Source organism: Gopherus flavomarginatus, chromosome 3 (assembly GCF_025201925.1).
Source record: "Gopherus flavomarginatus isolate rGopFla2 chromosome 3, rGopFla2.mat.asm, whole genome shotgun sequence".
NCBI lineage: Eukaryota > Metazoa > Chordata > Testudines > Testudinidae > Gopherus > Gopherus flavomarginatus.
The window spans coordinates 45,378,787-45,397,232 of record NC_066619.1 but is presented as its reverse complement, the minus strand read 5'-3'; the positions used below and the strand labels follow the sequence as shown (position 1 = coordinate 45,397,232).

Here is an 18,446-nt window from a genome sequence, read left to right as displayed (position 1 = left end):
CTTGGCATACCCTCTGGGTGAGGGGGGGGAAGAGAGATTAGCTCTCTTGGTACTTGTGTTTCCAGGACTGGAAGCAGGGAATCTCCTAGGGTCGTCCAGGGAGGGGAGGAAGTAACCAGGAAACAAGGGGAGGGGGATATTTCCCTTTGTTGTAGGACTCAAGGCATCTGAGTCTGGGGGTTCCCCAGGGAAGGTTTTGGGGAGACCACAGTGAGCTAGGCACTGTATAATTCCTGGCTGGTGGCAGCTTTACCAGGTCCAAGCTGGTAACTAAGCTTGGAGGTTTTCATGCTAACATCTATATTTTGGACGCTAAGGTCCAGATCTGGGAAAAAATGTTATGACAGGCGTGGTATGCCCGTTCAATCTGTCCTGGGGTGGCTGAGAACATTGGTGCAAAGCTAGTGTACAGCTCCTTGATTTGCTGTCGCTGCAGACGTCCAAGGGTCGCGGAGAGGTTCACCTCTTCCATGCCACCGTCACTTTTTTCTTCGTAGTAGACACCTTCAGGCCACTCAGCGTCATCTCTTCCCTGGGCTGTAAACTGACAAACCTTTAATTCTCTGGATTAAAAGGGCTTTAGAGAATTAACATGGTACACTTTAGTCTTTAGGGTTGAGGTGGGGAATGCTATGAGATAGTTGAAAGCTCCCAGGCGCTCTTGGGCTGTGAATGGCCCTTCCCATGATGCTTCCATCTTATGGGCCTGTAGCGCCTTCAAGCCCATAACCTGGTCCCCTACTTCGAAGGAACGCTCTCTGGTATGTTTATCATACCAGGCCTTTTGCTCTTCCTGAGCATCTTTTAGGTTTTCTTTAGCAAGGGCAAAAGAGTGTTGGAGGGTGCTTTGTAAGTTGCTTACAAAGTCTAGAATGTTAGTTCCTGGAGAAGGCATAAACCCCTCCCATTGCTGCTTCACCACCTGTAATGGCCCTTTAACCTCGCGGCCAAATACAAGTTAGAATGGTGAAAACCCTAAACTGGGATGTGGTACAGCCCTGTAGGCAAAAAGCAACTGCTGCAACATTAGGTCCCAATCATTGGAGTGTTCATTTACGAATTTACATATCATGGCCCCCAAAGTCCCATTACACCTCTCCACCAGGCCACTGGTTTGATGGTGGTAAGGGGTGGCAACCAAGTGATTCACCCCATGAGCTTCCCACAGGTTTTTCATGGTCCCTGCCAGAAAATTAGTTCCTGAATCTGTAAGGATGTCGGCAGGCCAACCTACCCTGGCAAAAATGTCTGCTAAGGCTTGGCACACACTTTTAGCCCTGGTGTTGCTTAGAGCTACTGCTTCCGGCCATCGGGTAGCAAAATCCATGAGAGTCAGTATGTACTGCTTTCCTCTGGAGGTCTTTTTTTGGGAAAGGACTCAGAATATCCACAGCTACTTGCTGAAATGGGACCTCCATTATGGGGAGTGGCTAGAGAGGGGCTTTGACCTGGTCTTGGGGCTTTCCCACTTGTTGGCACACCTCACAAGACCGGACATAATTAGCAATGTCCTTGCCCATTCCCTCCTAGTGGAAAGACTTCCCCAACCTGTCTTTGGTTCTGTTCACCCCAGAATGGCCACTGGGATGATCATGGGCTAAGCTTAAGAGCTTTACCCAGGATTTAGTTGAAATACCAACTGTCTTTGAGGATGCCAGTTTTCCTGGTGTCCACCAGAAAGAGTCTCCTTGTATAAAAGTCCTTGTTCTACAACAAATTGGGATCGGTTAGAAGAGCTGAGAGGTGGTGGGGTGCTCCGTGCCACCACCCAAGGTTTCCGAAGGCTGTCATCTGCTTCCTGCTCAGCCTGGAACTGTTCCCCTGATGCTGGAGACATCAGTTCCTCCTTAGACTGTGGACTTGGGCTTGGTCCCTGTGGAAGCGATGTAGGTGATTAGGTTGTTTTCGTTGATTATGAACCGCTCTCCGCTGGTGCACTAGGTGATATTTCAGGCTCTGGCTGAGCCTCTTGGGTAGGGTTGTCTGCTGCTTCTGCCAGTTCAGGCCTGCTGGTGCCCTCTGGCGTTGGAGATGTAGATGGGTTTGCAAGTGCTGGAGTCAGTGCTGACAACGGTTCTGGTGCTGGTTGCTTTGTCAGTTCCGGTTCTGGGACTGGATTCACTATGGCTGTAGCATTCATGGGTAGAAGATCCGGTTCCACCACCTCTGTCTGGGTCTCTGGTAACACAGACGGGCCCTGGCAGATGGCTCAGGAACAGGGATGGGTGTGGAAGCTTGCTTGGCCTGGCTGCGTGTGACCATTCCCACCTTCTTGGCCAGCTTCACATGGTTGGCCAAGTCTTCCCCCAGTAGCATGGGGATAGGATAATTGTCATAGACTGCAAAAGTCCACACTCCTGACCAGCCCTTGTACTGGACAGGCAACTCAGCTGTAGGCAAGTTTACAGATTTTGACATGAATGGGTGAATTGTCACTTGAGCCTTTGGGTTGATGACTTTGGGGTCCACTAAGGATTGGTGGATAGCTGACACTTGTGCCCCCATGTCTCTCCACGCGATAACCTTCTTTCCGCCCACTCTCAAGTTCTCCCTTCGCTCCAAGGGTATTTGAGAGGCATCTGGGCCTGGGGATCTTTGGTGTGATTGTGGTGTAATGAACTGTAATCAGTTGGGGTTCTTGGGGCAGTGGGGGCCTTTGTGTGTCCCAGTTCATTACATTTAAAACATCACCCAGCTGACTGGTCACTGGGCCGAGGTGGGTTGCTGGAGACTGGTGAGGTGGGACAATAGGGTGTCTGGGACTTTCCTTGGGTTGCCCCCGGTGATAGGGTTTAGTTTCGGCTTGCCCCCTCTGATATTTGCTCCCTTTGCTAGTAGTTTTTTTCTTTTCTGCCACTTCCACCCATTTGGCTCCAATCTCCCCCGCCTCGGTTACTGTTCTGGGCTTCCCATCTAGGATGTACCTTTCTATTTCCTCAGGAACACCCTCTAAGAACTATTCCATTTGCATTAGGAAGGACAGCTCTTCCAGAGAGTTAGCACTTGCTCCTGATATCCAGGCATCCCAATTCTTTCCAATGTGGTAGGCATGTCGGGTAAATGACACATCTGGTTTACACCTTAGGGCTCTGAACCGCCGACGGGCATGCTCAGGTGTTAGCCTCATTCTGATTCTGGCCTTGGTTTGAAAAAATTTATAATTGTTCATGTTCTCCTTAGGCATTTCAGCCGCCACCTTTGCTAAGGGTCCACTGAGCTGTGGCCTCAGCTCTATCGTGTACTGGTCTGTAGGGATGCTGTACCCATGGTAGGCCTTTTCGAAATTTTCTAAGGCCTCAGTATCATCATCTGCCTTGTAGGTGGGGAATTTTCTGGGATGGGAAACAGTACCTGGAGAAGAGTTGTTAGGGTTGGCTGGTACATTCTGATTAGCCCTTGCTAATTCCAGTTCATGCTTTCTCGCTCTTTTCCTCTCCATCTCTTTTTCCTTCACCTCCATAGCTCTCTTGTGGGCAGCTTCTTCCCTGGCTATTTCTGCATTAAATTTCTAATTGTTTCAGTTCCATCTGTCTCTTATGTTCGTTGTATTTCTCTGTTGCTTCCAGCCTAGCCAGTTCTAGTTTGTTAGCTGCTTCACTGGTACTCATTTTCCTGCTTTCTTGTGCTGGCCACACCCCTCTACAGTTCACTGAAACTGGGATGCACTCAGCTCAGGGCTGCTTGGTTAACAGAGTCTTTCTAACTAGCTACACCCGAGAGGTAGAAAGAAAGAAAAACAATTCAGCTTGTAAATTCCTTTTGCTGGTTGCTTGCTCACAGCTTGAAGCCTTCTCTTAACAAAGACCCTTGTCAAAAAAACTTAACACCTCTGCCCTCCGGCTGCTTTCTAAGCAGCTAGAAAGAAGAAAAAAATCCTACGGGCTTTTGGTTTAAAATGATCCCACCTCTGCCACCATGTCAAGGTTCCTTCCCCACTCTGAACTTTAGCGTACAGATGTGGGGACCTGCATGGACACTTCTAAGCTTAACTACTAGCTTAGATCTGGTATCACTGTCACCATCCAGAATTTTCAGTGTCTGGATCACTCCTTGTTCCCCCAAAAAACTTTCCCCTCCCTGGGTAGCCTTGAGGGACTTCACCAATTCCCTGGTGAACACAGATCCAAACCCTTTGGATCTTAAAACAAGGAGAAATCAATCAGGTATTTAGAAAAAAAGCCTTTTAATTAAAGAAAAAAAAAGGTAAAAATTATCTCTGTAAAATCAGGATGGAAAATACTTTACAGGGTAATCAGATTCATATAGCCCAGAGGAACCCCTTCTAGCCTTAGGTTCAAGGTTACAGCAAACAGAGGTAAAATCCTCTCAGCAAAAAGGAACATTTACAAGTTAAGAAAACAAAAACAAGACTAACATGCCTTGAAACATGAGAGACTAGTTCAGAAAGCTTTGGAGAGCCTGAATTAATGTCTAGTCCCTTTAAGTCCCAAGCGCGAACAACCCCCAAACAAAGAGAACAAAAGACTTCCCCCCACCAAGATCTGAAAGTATCTTGTCCCCTTATTGGTCCTCTGGTCAGATGTCAGCCAGGTTTACTGAGCTTCTTAACCCTTTACAGGTAAAAGAGGCATTAACCCTTGACTATCTGTTTATGACACCTTCGCAATTACTTGAATGCTGTCTGATGCAGTACCCCTTGTCAATATCCTCTCCTCCAGAGAAACTATTGGAAATAAGTGAGAACACCAGATTTTGGCTACAATTTTGGAGTGACAAGCTATGACTAGGATTTCTCACGCTAAGGTTTCTTTCTTCTCTTTCTTCCTTTGGATTCCAAGATCTCCATCAGATTAAAGCTGCACAAGAAAACAAGTTCCCTACTCAGGAAATGGACCATTTCACAACTAGGATGTAATTTGTGGACTAAAAATATTTCAACAAATTATTACATGATTGATAGCTTTGTGGCTAATGAGGCACTGTGCACAAAGGTCCCCAAAGAGCATCGCTATCCCATTTAGGTACCTCATTGCCTTTAAATATTACATTTCCAATATTCCCTGAAGCTAGCTACCAACATCCCGGGCACCTCAGTGTGCGCTAAACAAATAATTTGGCTGCATCCTTAGGAATTTTCCATACATAACAAAAATGAACAGTCCTCTCATTCAGAGGAGTTCTGTATTCTGCAAATCAGCTACATTCCACTCTTAAGGAAGCAAAAGAGAATGTCATCTCTGTTTAAGTGACTCAAGCTTGAAAGATCAACTTTTTTATTTGGACATTCTCATCGTGTTCCCCATCTGAAGATTATTGGCTACATTCAGAAGAAGAGATTCTCCATTGCTGCACACATTGCATAGTCATTCACTCTTGTGCAAAATGAGTACAAAGGGAGGAAGCTCTGGTAGGGTAGCACTTTACATGTTGTGCATTTGTGTATGAATACACAAGGTGCAAAGCAGTGGGAAATCAGGTCAGAAAGTCAAGACTGAAATTCCAACAACTCCTTTTAGAAGTTTTCTTAGACCTTCCAAACTGCTAACAAGCCTGAGAAAAATTTCTTCTAACAATTATAGTAGTTTAGTTCCAGGAAGCATGACTTCATGTCCTGGATAAGAAACAAGTTATCTTAATGACCCTTTGGAGCTACTGTGTATACAGTTCCAGTACTCCTATTCTGTCAGCAAATTATTTGGTTCAAGAAAATAAAGAGAGCTTTCCTTCAAGGGCGTTTTTCACCTTAACCTTCAGTAACAGATGTCTTTTCCCAATGCACAACTCAATTAACAGATAAGTTTAAATCCAGATTCTTCATTTCATCCTCATATTTTAAGATTGATTTATAGCTTCTCTCTCTTCAAGGTTACACATTTGCACATGAGCCACCAGAGATTCCAGAGGCTGTTTCTTTCTCTTTTGTTATTTTTCAGCATTAGTATTTTCAGTTTGGTGATTTTCACCAAAGTAATGATTACAATAGCTGCTGTGTTAAGGAAAGAGGCTATCCTGCTTGGATGATTGGTTTGAGAGGGCAATAATACCGGCACAAGAGGAAGCAGTCCACAAAGTGAAAATACTAGTCTAATTTTTAGGATTTATTGTCAACCTAGAGAAGATGTGCCACCTGCTAAGGGAACAGGCAATGGTCAGGCAAGTAGCAAGCTGAGAATGCTACTTATTACAAAAAAGATACTCATTTTTACAGCTACCTTGTCCTCCACAGCTCTGCTTGTCTGTTTCATCCATCTATAGTGTCTACTCAAACCTAGAAAATAAGCTTCCTGGGGTAAGAACTGTCTTTTTGCTATGTTTTTACAGTGGCTTGCCCAATGGGACTCTGATTAGGGCCCCTGTATACTGATGTAACTCAAAATTATATATAAAAATGAAACAGCTCATCTAGGGGCACTGTTAGTCACAAACACAAAAAAGCAATTTTAAAATTGGATTTATAGGTAAAGGAATAAATTGTTTCAGAAACAAACGTTTATATAAATTAATATTTCTCTGGCACCGCCAGGCCCACGTCACAACTGAAGTCCCATTCCACTAGGCACTGTACAAACACCTAGTGAAAGGCAGTCACTGTGGACAGGACACTTGGAAGGGGACACAGCGATAGAGGAAGTGAGTTACTCAAAGTCACACAGGAATTTAATAGAGCTGGATTATAACCCAGATCTTCTATTGTCTCAGTGCTGTGTCCACTAAATAAACTAATTTCCCAATTCAAAAGTGACTGAATAGATTACGATCAAAAAGTGAAGATTTCTTTTCCCCTGCTAAGAAGTTTCCATAACCTTTTCTTACATTTTGCTATTTAAAAAAAAAAACTGACAAAATAGCTTAATTTTAAAACTTCAGTCTTGTTTCGTGTCTGAGGTGTGGAGGGAGTCCTCAACAAGGACTGGCGACTAACATATCCGTAGGTTTAATAATTAAGATAAGGAAGGCATCATGAATATAGCATACTGAACATGTACTGAATGTTCATTATCATGAACTTCAGAAAGACAGTTTGATTTTTATAAAAAAAAGTTTACATATCTGCCAAAGAGCATGGAATTCAGGATATGCACTGCTTAACAACCGCTTCCTACAATAATTCTAATTTTTTTTCAATTCCTCATCAGCACATTGGTATCACACATGCAAATAATGATATAGCCAATGTATATGCACATCCCAAAAGGATTAAGAACCACGAACCACAGAAAGGGGCAAATGAAGAGGCAGTATCAAGATGCTAGGAAAACAAAAAGAAAAAACGAACAAACAACACACCCTATGAATTCCTGCTCTGAATACAAGGCATTCTTATTAAGCTCCTTTGATATTCTGTTTTGAGAAGTGAAGAGAGAGTGACCTGCAACAAACTAGTACATTAGAAAGGAAAATCAAACCAGCACTCATCAAATAACCTGTGTAAGTATTAGCAATGCAAGATATACACCACGTTAATGAGTAATTGTCTCTTGGGTAGATATGGACACCAGTTTAAAACAAGCTACATTAACTTATTTTTTAAGCTTATTGATGCAGTGATGTGTGAGAATGCACATGCATATTATATTATAATCAATGTCATTCACAATTTCTTCCTTGGTTTTAAGTAACTTCGTAGAGATTGATGCTATTTGATTATGTAAAGCAGAAATAATTTTAATAAGTAAATCACAATAATATCCAACTGGTCAGATATTCCATCAGGAAATATTTTGAAGGGGGTGGGCACAAGGGAACTGTTGTAACTTCTTGATCTGGACTGAGGCTGGCTCTACACTTCCCTAGGTGTAGAGTGGCTGCAGTAGTGCCAATAATCTGGTTTAAGAGAGCTCCAAGGAAAGCAAAGATAGCGTCTTCTGAAAGGCCCAAGATTCACTGGAAAACCAGGTAATCCAGTGAGAAAACCTTTCATGAGTTTCTCTATTCAGTACACCCTATGAACTACTGCATATGCTACTAACAACTTGCAGTTTGTTGTTCAAACTGTGGCACTAAAGACATCAGGAATACTAATTGGGTTTTCTCTGGGAAATGTGAGCAATTTACCTCGCACTAGGAAAACGGACTTATTTTCAAGCAGGCCAGCATAAAATTTCACATACTTCACAAGGTGTTTCTCAATATTGCTGGAATCTATTTGCATTTTCTATACTCCAATAATATTAGTTTTATTTTATCCCTGCTGTATTTTTCTAACTTTCCCTTAACTTTTCAATTCTTAAAATGTTTGTAATAAAATAGTTACATGGCAGAGAATGGAGGAAAAGATGAAAGAAGAATGTGGGTGAAAATTACAGCTGAAAAAAGTGTGTCACTGACTGAGCAAAAATTTTCCTGATGAGATCTAAATATAGCAAGAAAAACTATTTGAAATTAGGGCCTGAATCTTCTTCCTTAAAAGAAAAAAAGTAAACTGATCTTCCACGTAAATGTTTTGGTTTCCTATGGGGAAAAAAAATCACTTTTATATTACAAAAGAGAAGAGAAAAAATCTGACATTTTACATTGTACAGTAAGGTTTTAAAAGAAAAAAAAATCAATGTAAAATTTCTCCTTTTAAAAAAAAAAAATTCATGGGTATCACCAAAGCAGTTTAAAAGCTTATTTGCAGGGTTGCCCTTCTCACTTCTCCGGGTTATAAAAGGTAATATTTACATATTCTCTGAATCCAGCTTTAACACTACAGAGTGCCAAGGCTATACAAGATATTAATTTGGTTCCAGCTCTTCATAAATCATCCTGTTTGGGGGGGGAGGGGGGCAGAATTTCCATATCTCTTGGGTATTTTTAAACAACACGTTTACTTACTTTTGAAAGATGATGTTCAGAGGAAAATCCCAAGCCATAGACAGTATTCGCCCTGCTGTCTGCCCACTGGCCAAACTTCTGGGATGTTTTAGTAAATGTCATGTTGGGGGTGATAGTGCTATTAATTATTGCCTGCAAAAAAATGTAATAGCAGTTGTAAGAAGTTTTCACCGCATTTTAAATAATGTAAGATCCATCAGCCAACATGCAGATATCTCCAAATATTTGGGTATAGTTACATGCTCTCAAGAGAACTCTTTAGCAAAGTCATATAAACTGGTAGCCATGATTTAGAGGTGATACAAACTGTTCCAATCACATCTACAGTTATTAATATGCAGAGTGGCATTTTTTTCTAGGAGAGATGCCAATGGGGTCAGAAGAAAAAACACAAAAAACAGATTTTGTGATGTGTACATTGATGCGGCATTCTAAAGACATACTGCTAAGACAGCTGTTGTCTTACACTAAAATAAAAGCTTCAAAATGTGTGTTCAGAAACACAATTTTGTAGTTTTCGGTACTCTTCTTATTGTTCCTTTATGTGAACATGGCTAGCATTAATGAGAGAACACTTAACTATAGGAAAAAACCTCACATTTCTGTGTTTTAAATATCATGGAATATCAGGATTGGAAGGGAATTCAGGAGATCTAGTCCACCCCCCTGCTCAAAGTAGAACCAATCCCCAACTAAATTGTCCCAGCCAGGGCTTTGTCAAGCTTGACTTTAAAAACCTCTAAGGAAGGAGGTTCCACCACCTCCCTAGGTAACCCATTCCAGTGCTTCATTAAGCTCATACTGAAAACGTTTTTCCTAATATCCAACTTAAACCTCTCTCACTGCAACTTGAGACCATTACTCCTTGTTCTGTCATCTGGTACCAGTAAGAACAGTCTAGATCCATCCTCTTTGGAACCCCCTTCCAGGTAATTGAAAGTAGCTATCAAATTCCCTCTCATTCTTCTCTTCTGCAGAATCAACAATCCCTGTTCCCTCAGCCTCTCCTCATAAGTCATGTGCTCAAGCCCCCTAATCATTTTCATTGCCTTCCGCCGGACTCTTTCCAATTTCTCCACAGCCTTCTTGTAGCGTAGGGCCCAAAACTGGACACAGTACTCCAGATGAGGCCTCACCAACGTTGAACAGAGGGGGAATGATCACATCCCTCGATCTGCTCACAATGTCTGTACTTATACGGCCCAAAATGCCATTGGCCTTCTTGGTAACAAGGGCACACTGTTGATTCATATCCAGCTTCTCATCCACAATAACCCCTAGGTCCTTTTCTGCAGAACTGGTGCCTAGACATTTGGTCCCTAGTCCCTAGCAGTGCATGGGATTCTTCCATCCTAAGTGCAGGACTCTGCACTTGTCCTTGTTGAACCTCATCTAAACCTCTAATTTGTCTAGGTCCCTCTGTATCCTATCCCTACCCTCCAGCGTATCTACCACTTCTCCCAGTTTAGTGTCATCTGCAAACTTGCTGAGGGTGCAGTCCATTAACGAAAATATTGAACAAAACCGGCTCCAGGACCGACCCTTTGGGCACTCCGCTTGATATCGGCTGCCAACTAGACAGAGCCATTGATCGCTACTCGTTGAATCCAACGATCTAGCCAGCTTTCTAGCCACCTTATAGTCCATTCATCCAGCCCATACTTTAACTTGCTGGCAAGAATACTGTATCAAAAGCTTTATTAAAGTCAAGGAAAAATACTGCAATATAGCATAGAATAGATCAGTTACATACGCACAGCAAGCTGCAAAACTTTATGTATTCCTCTGTTGCATCTGAAGAAGTGAGGTGTTTTTTTACCCACGAAAGCTTATGCTCAAATAAAACGGTTAGTCTTTAAGGTGCCACTGGACTCCTTGTTGTTTTTGTGTATTCCTCTGTTACACACAGCACCAAAAAAAAGCACCTATTGAGTGACATTTTGGCCCCACTGAAGTCAATTGGACTACATTCGAATCCCTGTGAAGCAGAACTACTCAGCTGACTCAAAATTCATGTGAAAATAAAATACTTAATGTGTTAGTAATACCCAAATACTATGTTAGATCAACAACAAAATCAGGCAAGACCTATTGATTATTGAAATTCAGTACTAGCCAAACTGACCAAGAAACACTGGCTACACAGTATTCAGCAAAAGTTATTCTGTACTACAGATAATATGAAATGTGGCAATGTCCCTTTGCCTGGGTCTTTACAAACTACTTCCAACTTACTATTTAGGCAACCTATAGTAGTTATTGCAAATACATAATAGAGTGAAAAGAACGGCCTAGTCTCATCTGCCTTTGCAATTATCCTGGAGTAGACGAGTTGCATGAAAAGGCATATATGAGGTTTCAGTTCCACTGTACAAGAAAAGCTTCTGGTAGTGATCCTGGACTCATGCCCCCTCTGGGGCAGAAGCAGGACCGGTGCTAGGGGTTTGAGCACCCTAGGCGGACGGCAATTTCGCAGCCCCGCGCGCTGGTCCCGCGGCTCCGCTGGAGCTGCCGCAGTGGTGCCTGCGGAGGATCCGGTGCTCCGTGGCTCTGGTGGAGCTGCCGCAGTCATGCCTGCGGACGGTCCACCGGAGCCGCACAAGCAGCCAACCATCCGCAGGCACAACTGCAGCAGCTCCAGTGGAGCCGCGGAGCACCGGCCCCTCCGCAGGCACCACTGCGGCAGCTCCACCAGAGCCGCCTGCCGCCCCCTCCGGCAAAATGGCACCCACCAATTATTCTGGCGCCCTAGGCGATTGCCTAGGCTGCCTAAATGGTAGCGCCAGCCCTGGGCAGAAGTTCTGACACTTGGTATCTTCCTTGGTAGCAGAACAATTCTATCAATGGATGAAGTATCAAGTTGGTGATTGATTTCTGTGGCGACCACTCATGGCCTGTGATAGACAGTCTGTTTAGGACGTATGTCTGGTCACTGCCGGCTCCTGGGACATGGAGCACCACTGACGTCATTCTATGCAGGTGACAACATTTCCAGAGTGATTGCTTCTTGACAGAGGGAGACATGAGTGGTCATCCCCTTGCTAATTTACATATTGACAGGCTGCAGTGTACTATCTGCAGTGAGTGTCATAGAACACACCAGTTTGATGACTCTGAGCTCTAAGGCTATGTCTACACAGTAACTAGACACCCAAGCCCATGCCAGCAAACTTGGGTTCATGGAGCTCAGGCTGCGGGACTGTTTCATTGCTGTGTAGACTTCCAGGCTTGGGCTAGAGCCTGGGCTCTAGGACAGTGAGAGACAGAAGGGTCCCAGGTTTAATCAGGAACAAAGGCATCCATACTGGAAGAGCTACTGCACTTTAAATTCACACTCTGTTTTGCATTCACTTTCAAGAGAAGACAAGCCTGTAATCATTTTGCACGTAGTACCCACACTAGAAGAATTGGACCTTTTTCCTAGAGACATCAATTGACTAAAAAAACCACTGTTAGTAAATCAGTGCTAGCATCCTCAATGCTAATTCATAATAAAGCCAATCCTATTGGATTTAGTTATTAAAAACAGAGGGGAGGAGCAACTCTGGAAAAGCATTGATGTGAAAGACACAGTAAAGTTTTTTATAACCTCCACCACAAGCGCATATAGCACAAACACTCAAGACAGTTTCTCAGGAACCTTCCAACAAAAGCTGGCACCACAGAAAAAAGGGAAGACTACAACAAAACAAGTTACTGGCAATTTCAGTTTCTTCTCTTCCCCATCCTAAGAACAGATCAGTATGTGCAACAAATATTTTAACAAAGATCCCTCACAAAAATAAAAAAAAAAAATCTCTCCTTTAGCCTGTGGCAAACCCTGTGCATCAGGGCATGTGTTTGCAGAATGCGTGGGGAGAAAGGAGAGCAAGTGAGGGAAGAGGAGCAAGGGCTAGAGAATTTGTTACTTTATCAGTTCGCATTTAAACAAAAACATTCTGTAACAATAGCCAAATGAGGAGACAATGCCACAAGGCAAAACAAACCTATAGTTAAGTGCACTTAAAAGACTATTACTCACCTTTGTAACTGTTGTTCTTTGAGATGTGTTGCTCATATCCATTACAATTAGGTGTGCGCGCACTGCGTGCACATTTGTCCGAAGATTTTTACCCTAGCAACACTCAGTGGGTCGGCTGGGCGCCCCCTGGAGTGGCGCTGTCATGGCACCGAATATATACCCCTGCCAACCCAACCACCCCTCAGTTCCTTCTTGCTGGCTACTCTGACAGAGGGGAAGGAGTGCGGGTTTGGAATGGATATGAGCACATCTCGAAGAACAACAGTTACAAAGGTGAGTAACTGTCTTTTCTTCGAATGTTTGCTCATATCGATTCCAATTAGGTGACTCCTAAGCCTTACCTAGGCGGTGGGGTCGGAGTGAGATGTCATAGAATGTAATAGAACTGCTGATCCAAATGCCGCGTCATCTCTGGACTGTTGAACCAATGTGTAATGTGACGCCAAAGTGTGGACCAAGGACCAGGTAGCTGCACAACATATCCCCTGGATGGGTACATGAGCCAGGAAAGCGGCAGATGAAGCCTGAGCCCTGGTAGAATAAGCGGTAAGGTGGCTCATCGGAACAGGAGCCAAGTCATAGCAGGTGCAGATGCACAATGTCACCCAAGATGAAATGCTCTAGGAGGAGACAGGCAGGCCCTTCATTTGGTCTGCGACCGCGACGAAGAGTTGGGGTGTTTTACGGAAGGGCTTTGTTCGCTTGATATAAAATGCGAGCGCCCTACGGACGTCTAGGAAGCGCAGTTGCTGCTCCCGGCGTGATGAGTGTGGCTTCGGAAAGAAGACCGGAAGGAAGCTATCCTGGTTGATATGAAAGGCCAATACCACTTTAGGGAGGAAGGCTGGATGTGGTCGCAACTGTACCTTGTCCTTATGAAATACTGTCTAAGAGGGGTTAACCGTGAGAGCCCGAATCTTTGAAACTCGTCTTGCCGATGTAATGGCTACAAGGAAGGCTGTCTTCCAGGACAGGTACAGCAGCGAGCAGGTTGCTAGTGGCTTGAAGGGAGCAGTCATAGGTTAGGCCGATGGTGCAGTTCATACAAGAAATTGTTTAGTAACTGAAGTGTCAGATGGCAAGTCAGGGAGAAAAATGAGTAGTCAAACATCTCTGCAATGGCCTTCCACAAGGGTCAGTTTTGGTCCCTTTCTGTTCAATATATACGTAAGCAGGGTCTGAGTGAGCTCTATCCTGAAATCTAGCAATGAGCTGTGGATGACAACTGCAGGAGCTGATCTTGTTTGCATAGGCACACCCACCCTGCCCAGGTGCTCAGCATGATGTGATTGGTTGCCCAAATGATCACTTTTGGCTGGTGCTGAATCCACAATCTCCTTGTTATTGGGGCAGCTGTAATAAAATGTTGTTATTTCTGTTGTGTGAATCAAGGGCAGCAGAACTGTGCTTGGCATACCCTGATTGAGGGACTCACTCTCAACTAAACACTCGCTAGGCAGAAGACATGGGTTCCAAAGTCCCATGAGTTGAGAGAGGGTGGGGACAGGTACTTGTACCTGGTGGAATGGGTCCTGCTTAAGGACCTGTAACAGGGTACACTCACCTCCATTCAGGATAAATGGACACAATCAGATATTAGGAATGACAATATACAAAAACCTGTAGGAGAATACTTCAATCTCCCTGGACACACAATAGCAGATTTAAAGGTAGCAAAAAAAACTTCAGGACCAGACTTCAAAGAGAAACTGCTGAGCTTCAGTTCATCTGCAAATTTGACACTATCAGCTCAGGATTAAACAAAGACTGTGAATATCTTGTCAACTACAAAACCAGTTTCTCCTCCCTTGGTTTTCACTCCTCAACTGCTAGAAGAGGGCCTCATCCTCCCTGATTGAACTAACTGGACAAACAATTTCATTTTAAAAGAAAACTGCATTTTTTATCTCCTCTAAATTGGGTTGGAATAATAAAATAGCTTTCATGTTTTCCTTTCAACTGAGTTTACCTGGCTTTGAGGAAATAAGGCACATATCTGAGCTGTTCTTTTCACTGACTACACAGACAACATCTGCAGTCAAATATTTTATTTTGTACTAAAAGTAATGGTAATACTAATTTTCAGTTTCTTCAAAAACCATAGCAGTGAAGATCCACTTTAAAAGCCTCATTTTAATCTATATTTACTATTAAACAGATAATATAATAACACTTAACCAGTTTATTTTACAACAGTTAAATATAAAGATCCTCTCCAGCAGTGATATACTCATGGCTGGCTTATGAGTCACACTCATGTGGCCCCTGGTGTCTTCAAACCTGAGCAGCACTCTTCTTGTTCTACATTAGCTTTCGCAAGCCCAAATCTCAGAGAGAGCAAGCACAAATAACTGGAATTCTCCCTATACCGCCCAGTATTTGTGAAGGTGTTAAGAGCAAGTGAATTGGTACACAGAAGAGTGCCAGTTTGGAATGGATGAAAATGGTTTCTTTTTGTAAAATAGCTGCCAAAACATCCAAAAATAGGCTTCATGGAACCATCGGTGCCGATTCTGTGGGTGCTCCGTCCCTGGAGATGGAGATGCTCTACAGTGACGAAAGAGCTCTCCTGTCAGTGTAGTTAAACCACCTTCCTAAGAGGCAATAGCTATGTTGGTGGAGGAAGCTCTCCTGCCAAAATAGTGCAGTCTACACAGGAGTCAGGTCGGTATAACTATGTCGCTCACGGGTGTTGACTTGTCAACCCCTTGAGTGACCCAGTTATACTGATATAGGTCTGTAGTATAGACCAGACTTTGTGTCACAGATAAATACAACATACAACAGATTGTTTAGCATAAATAGTTAACACAGATTTCAAGGGGCCATTCAAGATGAAGGCCTGTTAATGGGCCATTTCGCCTCAAATGGCTCTTTGTGGCTCAAAAGCTTGTGTCTCTTTCCAACAGAAGCTGATTCAATAACAGATGTTACCTCACCCACCTTGTCTCTCTAACGTCCATGGCTATAACTACACTGCATACAAAGAAACTTTTTGTCAAGGTCCGCAACTCAGAGCTCTATGGTGGCCACAGTCTTCCACCATAATTACATCAATCTTTCCTTTTTACAGGAGATGGAAGAGAAAAATAACATCTCCTAAAACTAGTACATTTCTGTTGAGAAGTTCTTACTGGCTTAAAGATATACTTAGTGACTTTAAGGGCCTAAAAACAAAACAAAACAAAAACACACAACATGCCCGGAGGGTGGGGTGGTGAACTCCTGGCCCCACTGAAGTTGATGGGAGTTTTGCCATTGACTCTAGTAGGGCCAGGATTTCACCCTTGCCTCTTACCTCTGTCTTTATGATGTTGCCTCTCTGAAGTTAGATCAAGTAACTTGCTCCTTGGAAGGGATGGGATGCTAAATTCTTTTCTAGGACCTCTGAAACACACAACCTACCTCGTCCTTCTATATTAAAGAAGGACAGGAGATACTTGATATGGTTTTAATCAGTCTGCAACTTAAATATTAGATGTCTGGAACTACCTCGTCGGGGGCGGGGAGAAAGTACAGTACCAGTAACTCCATGATCGTACAATATCTACCCAGAGGCTTCTGCCAGCCCCTCTTTTTCCATCCAGGTCCTCCAGCTGACCCACTGCTAGGACTCTACCATCCCCCTCCCCCCAAATGAGTGTTTAGGTGGGCTATCAAGAAGGGGTGGTGGTTCCCTGCCATGCCAGTCATAGGAGCCCTAAGCACCCTCTCCCTCCCGGTTCCACTCTTCAACCAATACTATCTAAAAGTCTTTTACCAAGACATTTATCTGATCACTGTATCCCTTCCCTATGGAGTATCTGCACGGGACATCCGCCCCAAACTTACACAATGAGTTGTGACATCATAACTTAACTCTCATCCCATCTCATCATAACAAAGCCTTTCCCAAACCTGCTGTGGGGAAGGTGAAAAAACCTGTACTCCACCTAAGCCAAATCTGGCAGTGAGGGACAAATTGCTTCCCAGCAGTCCTAGAAAGGAGCGGCTAGTGCAATGCCCACAGCAGGTCCTTACCAAACCGGGTTTTTGGCATCTCAAGGGGAGGGATGGAGGGTGGGTGGGTGCTGCTCCACCTGGTCCAGGGAAAAGGAGCTTCTTCCACCAGGCTTTACACTTCCCCAGCCTTTCCATCCCTGGGGATCAGTCAGCATTGCCATGCTGGTCCACTCCCTCTTTTGTAGCAGCTTCTGAGCCCCTCTCTCACCTCCCACCTGTAAAGTGCCTTTCCCCTTCCCCCAGCAAGCTGGACAATGCCCCTTACTGTACCTCCCCCTACTTGCTTAATGTGTGATATCGTCATTTGCACTCCTGAACTCTCAAAGGTCTTCAGTGCAGCATCATAATAGAAAATAAATTGTGTAGGTCCCCAGAAACAATTCCTTCTCAGAACAGTAGTTTTTCTTAAGACTACCATAATGGCAACATCAATTTCGGGTGCAACAAATTTGAACTAATTAGGAGTTTACCTGTACTCATTAAGAATTACTTCATATAAAAATCAATAAACAAGAGATATGTCGCACTTACATAGCACTTTGCATATTCAAAGCACTATAGAACACCTGTTCTGAGACTTTTGCAAAAACTAAATGAAGAACTAATCACCATTTTGCACTGGAGTTTATCATCCTCCACGTGACTCAGAGTGAACAAAACCTGATTAAATTGGGAAGTCAGTGTCCACTAGTTTAAAGTAACAATGCTACATAGTATCAGAGGGGTAGATGTGTTAGTCTGGATCTGTAAAAGCAGCAAAGAATCCTATGGCACCTTATAGACTAACAGACGTTTTGGAGCATGAGCTTTCGTGGGTGAATACCTACTTCGTCAGACGCATGTAGTGGAAATTTCCAAGGGGAAGGTATATATATGCAAGCAAGCTAGAGATAATGAAGTTAGTTCAATCAGGGAGGATGATGCCCTGTTCTAGCAGTTGAGGTGTGAAAACCAAGGGAGGAGAAACTGGTTTTGTAGTTGGCAAGCCATTCACAGTCTTTGTTTAATCCTGAGCTGATAGTGCCATCCACAGCCTCAGAAACCACCCTGACATTATCATCAAAGAGGCTGATAAAGGAGGTGCTGTTATCATCATGAACAGGTCTGACTCCCAAAAGGAGGCCACCAGACAACTCTCCAATACCAAATTCTACAGGCCACTTCCCTCAGAACCAACTGAGGAATACACTAAGAAACTGCACCATCTACTCAAGACACTCCCTACACTAACACCAGAACAAAACAACATACCTTTAGAGCTCTGACCAGGGTTATTCTATCTACTACCCAAGATCCACAAACCCGGAAATCCTGGATCACCATCATCTCAGGCATCGGCACTCTTACTGAAGGACTGTCTGCATATGTGGACTCTCTACTCTCTGCCACCAGCACTCCCAGCTATCTCCGTGACACCACTGATTTCCTGAGGAAACTACAATGCATTGGTGACCTTCCACAAAACACCATCCTAGCCACCATGGATGTAGAGGCTCTCTACACAAGCATCCCACACACAGATGGAATACAAGCCGTCAGGAACAGTATCCCTGATGATGCCACAGCACAACTGGCTGCTGAGCTCTGTGCCTTTATCCTCACACACAACTATTTCAAATTTGATGACAATATATATCTCTAGATC

The 18,446-nt window shown here is 43.7% G+C and overlaps 1 protein-coding gene across 2 annotated transcripts in view; it reads right to left on the bottom strand.

Annotated features, from left to right (window-relative positions):
* HOMER1 (homer scaffold protein 1) overlaps positions 1 to 18,446 on the bottom strand; it is a 152,421-nt gene that overhangs the window by 85,719 nt on the left and 48,256 nt on the right. For both annotated transcript variants that reach the window (XM_050947069.1, XM_050947068.1), the window contains exon 3: positions 8,779 to 8,910. In XM_050947069.1, the coding sequence (XP_050803026.1) occupies positions 8,779 to 8,880 (102 nt within the window). In that variant the 5' untranslated portion in view covers positions 8,881 to 8,910. The remainder of the gene's footprint in view (positions 1 to 8,778; positions 8,911 to 18,446) is intronic.